Source organism: Sciurus carolinensis, chromosome 14 (genome assembly GCF_902686445.1).
Source record: "Sciurus carolinensis chromosome 14, mSciCar1.2, whole genome shotgun sequence".
Lineage (NCBI taxonomy): Eukaryota > Metazoa > Chordata > Mammalia > Rodentia > Sciuridae > Sciurus > Sciurus carolinensis.
In genome coordinates, this window is record NC_062226.1 from 33,701,011 (window position 1) to 33,711,409 (window position 10,399).

At 47.3% G+C, this 10,399-nt stretch overlaps 1 protein-coding gene across 1 annotated transcript in view; it reads left to right on the plus strand.

The window, feature by feature from the left end:
- Gabbr2 (gamma-aminobutyric acid type B receptor subunit 2) overlaps nt 1–9,959 on the plus strand; it is a 345,550-nt gene extending 335,591 nt beyond the window's left edge. The window contains exons 17-19 of the mRNA XM_047525637.1: nt 221–350; nt 4,885–5,002; nt 7,295–9,959. Coding sequence (XP_047381593.1) covers nt 221–350; nt 4,885–5,002; nt 7,295–7,460 — 414 coding nt within the window. The 3' untranslated portion in view covers nt 7,461–9,959. The remainder of the gene's footprint in view (nt 1–220; nt 351–4,884; nt 5,003–7,294) is intronic.
- Nucleotides 9,960–10,399: the final 440 nt, after the last annotated feature.

The following is a 10,399-nucleotide window of genomic DNA, read 5'->3' on the forward strand; positions in this document are numbered from 1 at the left end:
GCCTGCTGGGCTCGCTCGGCTCCTCCCTCGGCTCCTCCCTACACAGGTCAGATCACTGTCAAGCTCAGGTCCATCAACTCATAGTGTCTCGTTGGCCAAGAGTGGCAGAATCCTGCACCTCCTCACCAAGATGCAGAGGCCCCGCCCACCTCTTGGCTAGCCTCCTGGGCTGGGCAGGGGAGAGGGAGGACAGTGACTGAGTTGGAGTATTGTCTTCCAGCTGGACAAAGACTTGGAGGAGGTCACCATGCAGCTACAGGACACACCAGAAAAGACCACATACATTAAACAGAACCACTACCAGGAGCTCAATGACATCCTCAATCTTGGGAACTTCACAGAGAGCACAGGTAAGAGGAGGTGGACCTGAACCTGAGAACTCGTATTTCAGATGCCAGCCAGCCGTCTTCCTCCAAGAGGGCAAGGGGCGGGCCTGAAGTCACACACACACAGCTGGAGCTCCTGCGCCTGTCTCCTGACCACAGTTCAGTGTCTGCTCTGAGCCCTGCCAGCCTGGACGCAGGCTTCTGTTTCCCATCCCTCGGTACCAGGTCCACACGGACACAGTGCTCCCAGGGTACCCGCCTCTTCCCTTTTGTTCCCAGCAAACAGTGATGTTTACTTCTCTGAACAACGTTTCATGGTTTCAAATGTGCCTCATGAGTGTTCAAGAAAAGAATAATCAGTAGCCAGGCACATGGCGCATGCCTGAAATCCCAGCAACTCGGGAGGCTGAGGCAGGAGGGCTGTGAGTTCAAAGCCAGCCTCAGCAAAAGTGAGGCTCTTAGCAACTCAGTGAGACCCTGTCTCTAAATAAAATACAAAATAGGGCTGGGGATGTGGCTCCATGGCTGAGTACCCTTGAGTTTAATCCCCAGTACCAAAAGAAAAAAGATTAATGCCCAACCTCGCTAATTACTTGTGAGTGTGAGCCACAACACACACTAATTGTGTGTGTGTGTTACTGGGGATTGAATGCAGGGGTGCTTTGCCACTAATCTACATCCCCAATCCTTTTTTTTTTTAATTATTTTATTTTTTATTTTGAGACAGGGTTTCACTAAGTTGCTGAGGCTGGCCTTGGGCTTGAGATCCTCCTTTCTCAGCCTCCCAGATTACAGGCGTGCGCCACCATGCCCTGATCACAGGCTACTTTTTGCGCACCTCTCAGTATAACTTTAAAAGTTGACTGGTGTGTGGGACCGAGAATGTAGCTCAGTGGTCGTTTGCCTGGCCTGCCTGAAGCCCTGGGCTCAATACACACACACACACACACACACACACACACACAAAAGATTACCAGTGCGGGTCAGAGTGTTTGAAAGTGGGCATTCTCCTGTCTCCTGTGATGTCTGGACATCAGGCCGGCACTCTCCACGGGTTAAGTGTTTAACTCCCTGACCTAGCAGTTCCATAGCACAACAGGAACCTGCCCCTTGGAAACACATCCCCGGGGCAAAGATGGCAGCACGAGGTGCTCATCACATCACTCGTAGGTGAGAAAGTCTGTAATTAACTTAAAGGCTTGTGGTTTGAAGTGGTTTCATTCATTATCATCCAACCAAACGTGGCACATTATATAACCATTAATAAGTGGAGTGGATCTATCTGTACAGATACGGAAAAATCTCCAAGTGAAAAAAAAAAAAAAAAAAAGCCAACATCATACATACAAATACAAGGGAGGGAGGGAGAGACAATATGATTATTTTTTGAAAGCACAGGGGGAGGGCTGGGGGTATAGCTCAGTGATAGAGCACTTGCCTAGCATTCACAAGGCCCTGAGTTTAATCCCCAGTGCAGAAAGAAAAGATCTAGAAGAATAAATACGAAATTGTTAACAACAGTCACCTGTGTGGAAAGGAATGGTATTGCAGAGAGTGGGCAAAAGAGAATCATTTTACATTTTATTTTATATTTTCTATTGTTTAGATTTTTGTCGTTACCATAGATTCACGAATTTATTATGAACTTATTTTTAAATTGATAAACGTATTTTGGTTTTTTCTTCTTATAGAAGTTGTAAGTATTCTTGTTACAGAAGTAATATTGTAGCCGGGTGTGGTGGTGCACACCTGAAATTGCAGTTACTCAGGAGGCTGATGCAGAAGATTCACAAGTTCAAGGCCAGCCTGGGCAACTTAGCGAGGCCCTGTCTCAAGAGAGAAAGGGCTGGGTATGTTGCTCAGTGGTCGAGCACCCCTGGGTTCAGTCCCCTATACTGGAGTGGGAGGGAGAAGTAATATAAAATTATTATTACATAAGATGTTGATTGCAAAAATGTTTCATAGAACAATTAAAAGAATAAAAATTACTCCTAATAATTTTAGTATCTTATAAAAGTGAGCATTTCAAATTAGTGGGGGAAAAGTGAATTACTCAGTTAATTTCATTGTGATAAATGGGTAGCGATGTGGAAAAGAATAAAGGTAGCTCTTTACCTCACACTGAACTCCAGATAGATGAAGATTTTAAATATAAAGAACAAAACCATGAAAATGCTGAAAGAAAGGACAATTTTTGAAGATAACCCCAGGGGAAGGTCTTTCTCAGTTTAATACACAACAGAAAACACAAAAGGAGAGGATAATAAATTTAATTTCAGCCAGATGTGGTGGTGCATGTCCGTGGTCCAGCTACTCAGAAGACTGAAGCAGGAGGATTCTTAAACACACAAACTGGAAACCAGCCTGGGCGACATAGTGAGACTCCATCTCAAAATTAATTAATTAATTAATTAATTTAAGTAAGTAAATAAAATTTCAAAAACAAATCTAATTTTCACAATGCAAATACATCATAAGTATGTTTCCAAAACAATCAAACAATAGACTAAGCCAAATTTTAACAAACTCATGCACTATAGGGAGAAATTATATATAATTATATACAAAATATACATAATCATATACTAATTAATTAGAAAAAGACCAATAATCCAAAAAAAAATAAGCAAAAGATCCTTCTCAAAAGAAGTAAAAGTTGTTCAACTCATCAGTACCTTATTTTGTTTTATGCATGTTTCTGTTTAAAAGTATCTCGTATAATATATATAATTGGTTTGGTGCGTGTGTGTGTGTGTGTGTGTGTGTGTGTGTGTGTGTTACTGAGAATTGAATTTAGGTATACTTTACCATTGAACTACATCTCCGGTCCTTTTTTTGTTTTTTATTTTGAGACAGGGTCTCACTAAGTTGCTCAGGACCTCACTAAGTTGACGAGGCTGTCCTCGAACTTACTATCCTCCTGCCTCAGCCTCCTGAGTTGCTAGGATTACACGTGTGTGCCACATGACATATATACATATATATATGTATGTATGTATATATTGCTGACTTATTAACTAGCAGCACTATAACTCATGCCTGATAGAACCTTACCTAATACCTGGATTTTCTCCATATCACACATCATAGTGCCTAGGAACCCTAGACAGTACTTCAGCACTGCATTTGGTGACCATTTTAAACAGCAAAGTCACCAACAGTACAAAAATGTGAAAAATGAGCCCAGTGTGGTGGCACACATCTTTAATCCCAGCAGCTCAGGAGGCTGAGGCATGAGGATCCCAAGTACAAGGCCTGCCCGGGCAACTTAGTGAGACCCTGCCTCAAAATAAAATTTAAAGGGGGATCAAAGGGTTGAGGCTGTAGCTCAGTAGTAGAGTCCTTGCCTAGCATTTGCAACACCCTTTTTTTAGTCCCCAGTATTGCAAAAACAAAAACAAACGAAAATGTGGAAAATGTGACACTAAATAGACCTCCAAAAAGATCCTTATTTATATTATGAGAGCTAAACACAAAGGCAGAACGTCGCCTCAGCTGGGAACGTGAGCATCAGGCGACTCAAAATTCCAGATGCTGTGCTCGTCAGCAAGTTACCGCCAAAGCATGGCGGGCGTTGATGGGGGCGCAGATAAATCTGGACGCCTAGATAAGTTTGCAAAGACAGACTCCGTGAGCAATTGAGGACAGCGGCACTCACGGGAGGGCAGAGTGATATGCCCAGGAGGTTGTCACTACCGCACACACAAGACCTGCTGCTGCTGTCCCCACCCAGTGAATCCAGATCCCTTGGGTGTGGCTGTTTTCATAGTACTTTAAATGGCCCTGGATGTTCTGTAGCCCAGAGAGGGTAGAGAGGGTTCACATCAACCTAGTTCGTGGCTCCACAATACTCCTTGGAATGGTGGCTCCAGAACTTACATGATTAATTCATTATTACTGGACAAATTCAGATTAGTTCTGGCATTTGGATAGAAACGATGCTGAGCTGAATATCCTTGAATGCCCATATCCTTGATTATTTCTCTAAGCTAATTCCCAGAAGTAGAAACTCTGAGTAAAAGGTGTGCATTTTTTATGATGTTTGATACTCGTTGGCAGTGCCCCCAAAAGGTTATGTCGATTTATACCCCCACCAGCAATTCACTATTATTCTTTTTAATCTTTGCTAAAATTGTAAAAAATATACATTATAAAATTATCTTAAAAATCTTAAAATTATCTTAAAATTATCTTAAAAAGGATTTTTTTGTATGATAAAGGGATGTCATTACATCCCTATGTGCCAAGGAAATAGTCTTAATATCAGAACTCTCATTTCCAAGTTATGTTCTATCTGTCCACTTAATTTCCCCCACTTTTCTTGGAGAAAAAGAGAGTAGAGGCAGGTCACACGCGGCTGCCATGCCCAGGCGAGAGGAGGCTTCTTGGCTCACTGCCTTGGTCTCTGAAGACCGACTGCACAAACGCTGGTCCAGAGATGGCAGAGTGAGGGTAGACATTTTACGTTCATTCTTCTCTTAGCATCCTAAAGGTTGCATTGTGATTTTTAAAAACTAACTTACCAGAACTTGTTGTGATGTTGTTGTTTTGCATTCAGATGGGGGAAAGAGCATTTTGAAAAATCACCTCGATCAAAATCCCCAGCTCCAGTGGAACCCAACAGAGTCCTCCCGAACATGCAAAGATCCCATAGAAGATATCAACTCCCCAGAACAGTGAGTACCTTCTCCCTGAGAATTATAGGAAGAGTGTGTCTCCCCTGTACAACCGTTTATGATTGGCATGGTCTTTCACACCCGGGATATTATTTGAACTTCACATCCAGTCCATAATGCAGGTCAAATTACAATACTCCTTTTACAGATGAGAAAACTAATATCCAAAAAGGGGAGCCGATTTGTCCAAGCTCACCCAGTGACTAAGCACAGGAGGTAGATGACTCAGGCCTGTCCAACATCAAATCTTAGGATCTCCCCTTAGCCCAATGCCTTTGTGAAGTGTAAAATGTACCCCTGCTAAATCATTTACTTCAAGATTCACTGAAATCTGTTTATTATGCATCAGACATAGGCAATGGGGACACAGCAATGAAGAAAACAAACAAAAATCCCTCCCTTCCACAGTTTCCATATCTCCTAGAGCTTCCATGCCACCTGGCAGGATAATGACTTAATAGAAACACAGACCCCAGAGCGGAGAGTGAAGCTCAGTGGTGGAACACTTGACTAGTATGTGTAAGACTAGGGTTCAATCCCCAGCACCACATAAAAATATAATAAAATACTAAAAAGCTTGGTATGTTAAAGATAAGTGCTTTGAAGAAAAATAAAGCAGGAAAGGAGGCTGAGGAATGTCATTTTAGGTGGGGTGTTCAGAGAAAACTCAATGAGAAGATGACATCTAAGCCAACACCCAAACACCTCAGTTAACTGCATTCCCAATGGCAATTTTAGTTCTTTCCGGATTCTTCCAGATTGGAAGCAGGGGTTAGACAGGTAAACTCTGAAACCTGGCCCTGGGAAATAACAAGCAGAGAGCAGCCAGACAAAGCAGCCAAGTCACCAGCTCTATGGTGACTGTCCACCCACTTAGCCCCAAGACTGGCCGGCTCGCAGGCCACAACAGTTGCCGGCCATCAGTGACTTTTGTCAGCAGCTTCCCCATCCCTTGCCTCCACGGGAAGGGTCACACCTGGAGGCTAAGGCGAGTCCCCCATAGGCCCCCGGGACTGTCCCAGCGTTGAGTCTCAGCAAGGAGGTGTTGAATAGTCACAGCCATGCACTGTACCCCATCTTGCCTAGGCAGGTGGCCTTGCCCTGGACGCTTGGACAGAGCACCTTCCTCCCAGGCCAGGTTTATTCCCCATCACCCCTTCCTTCCTTCCTGGACTCTGCCAGCGCCATCTTGCCCTAAGGAACGGCTCGTGGCTGACGGGACCCTTGCTGCACTTGCCTTTCGGAAGGGAATCTCCAGCACTCGCCTCCCCCGCACACCTGTGAGGTGTCTCTTGGGCAGTCTTTCCGGGCAGCAGGTCCTTGGGGAGTGAGGACAGCACTTCATCTGTACCCATCCATCTCAGAACCCACTGTATCCTAGACAGACTGTGGAGCACGCTCTGTGGGATGAGATAGCCCCCCGAATTGATGGCCTCTGCCACAAGCCATGTGGAGGCATCGCAGCAGCAAGGTCCTGGCTCCCCCAGGTCTGCCGAGCAGCTTAGGGACGCTCTGTACCCTTCTCTCCTCTTCATCACGGGACCAGCAATACTGCTTTTGTCTACTGAGTTTTTGTCAAGATCTGGTTTGTTTTGTTTCCTTTTTTGTTTGCACCTGAGTGACCAGGCACTGGGGACACAAGGAGGCATTAGAAGCCAGTCCCCTCCCTTAGGGAAAGCAGTGTGTCCCATAATCAATGGAGAATTGCATAAAAATGCAGCTGAGCAGACAGGGGAGCATCACCTGGGCACATCCCCAAAGCAGCCTTTCCAACAGTTAAGACTAAGGCCCGGCGGTGCGAAGGGGTTCAGAGGCAGCTCCCCTTCCTTGGCGCCCCTCTGGGGGTGTACGCCAGCCCTCCTGGACTCAGCCCCACCTCCTGCCCTTTCTGGCTTCTTTTTCTGATATTTACAAAGGAGTCCTGGGGGCTTCAAGGAAGATGGGAAGAAGAGTCTCTTGGAGAGAGATCTGAGGAGCCCCTTGAGGGGGTAGGAGGTTATTCTGCCCTGACAATTACAGAGTCACCAAACCCTGGTCCAGAGGCTCAAGAAGACTGCCTCTTCCCTGCTCTCTCGTCTCCCTGGTTGTTCCTGCGTTATTCCCAGGGCGACAGAGGCACCGCCGGCTTTCATTTCATACCTGCTAGACGGCTGAATCACTAGATGACAAATATTGGATTCAGAGAAAAAGAGACTCCTCTCATCAGCTTTTATTAGCCAAAGTGAGTCCAGAGAACTCTCTGGAGAGCAGCCAGACAGCCTTCGCTAACGCCCCTCCTCTCTTCCCTTCCAGCATCCAGCGCCGGCTGTCCCTCCAGCTCCCCATCCTCCACCACGCCTACCTCCCGTCCATCGGAGGCGTGGACGCCAGCTGTGTCAGCCCCTGTGTCAGCCCCACCGCCAGCCCCCGTCACAGACACGTGCCACCCTCCTTCCGAGTCATGGTCTCGGGCCTGTAAGGGTGGGAGGCCTGGGCCGGGGCCTCCCCTGACAGCTCCACGCCGGGCAGAGGCGTCTGCCACAGGCACACTGTGGGCTCTGGCCGTGGCAGAGCGGGGCACCACGGCCGCCTCTCGGGACTGCGCGGCTGGCCCTCAAGTGGACGGGACGGGGGTCGTGTGGCACCTGACCTCGAGCCTTATTTGTGAAGTTCTTGTTCTTTCACAAAGAAGAGGAATGGAAATGACTTCTTCCATAATGTCTACAAACAAGGAGGAGCTGGGATGTTTGAAACTTGCAAAAAAATAATAATAATAATTCTAGACAAGGAGAGAGGCCTAGAACTCCAGCTAGACTCAGCAAGTGGCCCTGAGCAGCCTCGGGAAGAGGCCAGGGCTTCTGGAGAAATCGCCTCTGTACTCTGCACACACATCGCCCTCTGTGGCCCCCACCAGCCCTTCTCCACTCTAGTGGGGGAGAAGGTGAGCAGGGCCACCAGGTCCCCAGCGGCCAGCCCAGCCCACCTCAGCCTCCCTGGCGCAGGGAGTCCCTGGGAAGGGCAGACAGGCACGGCCCTGGGGCTGGGGAACCTGAGCAGGTGGACTCACATGCTCCCTGGGGGGTCTCTGTCACTGGATGAGATGTTTGTTACTCTGATAAATGCCACACATTAACACAATAACACCGTCCGGGGACGTGGGGATTTAGGGCACGTCACTGCAGACACGCTCTGCAGCATCACCCACAGTGTGTCGAGTACCCCCCATGTTGGCCATGTCCTTGTGTTCATATCAAGTGTTCCCGGAAATAAGGGGGACCACCCGAGCTAACCGTGGAATGTCTGTTCCCAGCAAACACGATCAAGAAAGATGTGCACTTTAACCTCTCCCATCGGGGCCCAAGGGCTGGCTGGGATTTTTTTTTTTTTTTTCACTGACTTTGTTTCTGACCAAAGTGAATCGAGGGCATTCTGCTAAAAGACATCCCTGGTGTCAGGGAGGGGAGAGTTGCTGGCTGAGGGCTTCCCTTGGCTTCCAGAAGGTAGCCTTCCATCCAGACGAGCCAGTGAGCTCTCCCCTTGGTGATCACTGGGGACAATCGGTCAGCAGACTGATTCCCATTCATAAGATCATTCTTCCCTTTTAACTGAACCCCAAAGAGCACTGGCCTGGGAGTCAGGCAGACCTGGGTTCAAGTCCTTAGTCCCCTCTGACTCCCTGTGTGACCTTGGGCAAGTCACTAGTGTCTCTCTGAGCCTCAGTTTCCCCTCTGTAACAGGTTGGGGTTGAAATAACACCCGTCCTGCCTACCTCACAGGGTCACTCTGAGGATCGACACCCGATCTCATTCAGGAAAGCTTTGTCCCAAACAGTAAGCAGCCCTGACCCGTGAGGTATCAGTGTGACTATGACCTTCAGCCCTCACTACAGCCAGGGTGCGGCCCAGAGAAGCTTCCAGCACAGCCCTCTGCCAGAAACAAGCTGGCTGGAGGGAGGCTCCCAACGACTTTTCTGACATTCCTAGACAGGTTCATTCTTTGCTAAAGAAAGGCCTGAATGACAATGTCCAGGACGTCTGCACAACCGAGCGGAGCGGTTCGCTCAATCCCTAAAGAATCCTAATGGCAGCTTCAACAGGCAGGCAATAATCTCTTCCCAGATCCACTGCAGTCAGGAACACACTGTTGTCACCACCAGGCTGTGATGAAAGGGCCCACGGGAATCACCATCGCCAACGTTTCCAACACCCTAGTTCACGTAGCACAGCTTTCCCCTCCCCTCCCTCAAGGAGAGGTTACGGAGGTACTGTAGCTTTTAGGGGGAAAAAAAAAAAAAAAAAAAAAGTACACACACCACAGGTCGAGTTGAAGTCATTCTCTGTTTAGGCACTAAAAACCGTGTTGTCACTCTGTGTATTACCAGTATTCACTTGCTTTCTTGAATTCACCAAAACCAAATTTAATTTAAAGATCACATTAATTTTTCAAAGGGAAAGAGACACTTAATTGTACATAATACACACACACACACACACATGCACGCGCGCGCGCACACACACACATACACACACACATACCCGTAGAAATATTATTCCAGCATAGCAGGAAAAAAAACAAACTGAAGTATTGGACTGCCAGAGGTGAGCGTGCGTCTGTACACCTTTGTGACTCCCAAACGTGCTCTGTCTTCTAGGTTAACCCACAAAGTACATTCTCTTGTCTTACTGATCCTGTAGGTTCACCCATCTTGTTTTTTTAATTTCCCCGCGAATAACAAGACACACAGAAGTGACTCTAGCTATTTAATGGTTCTGTTCTTTTATATGCAGCAAACACACCCTTCCATTTCCGAAGAGGCTTCGGCCTGAAGGCATTTTCCAATGATGTTTAGTGCACAAATGCTTTAAATTAGACTGGAACTGCCAGAATCAAATGTAAATGAGGAATTTCTCGTACCCCTACTGCATGGTATCGATTTTTAATAAATTGTTGCAAATTTGTTTTTATGAATAAAAGGAAGAAAAAAAAAAAACCTCGTCTTGAATGCCTCCTCTTCCCAAAATGGAGGTCAACTGGGGCCACATTCCTCTGCTGAGAAACTCAGGGGCTGAGACACTCAGTCTCGGGTTGCCTGATCAGCATTATTCCTGCCTTCTGCTGAGAATAACATGCCCTACGGCCATGCAAGTCCAGCTTCTGACTGACCCAAGGGTGGAAAACTGGCTCAGCAGGGCAATAACTCCCTTCCCCAGGAGTCCTCCCTGTAGAGGGGAAATGGAGCCAACTGAGAGAAACGGGAACAGGAGCTGGGTCCTGATGGGTCCCTGGTTAGCTGCTCCCACAGGCCAGGAGCACCCCGGGCCTTTTCCTGCTCGGCTGGTCAGGCCTTCCTCGGATACTCTGTTCTCGCGGTTAATTCGAACTAAGTTCCTATCACTGGCAGCCAAAAGGTTCCTGACC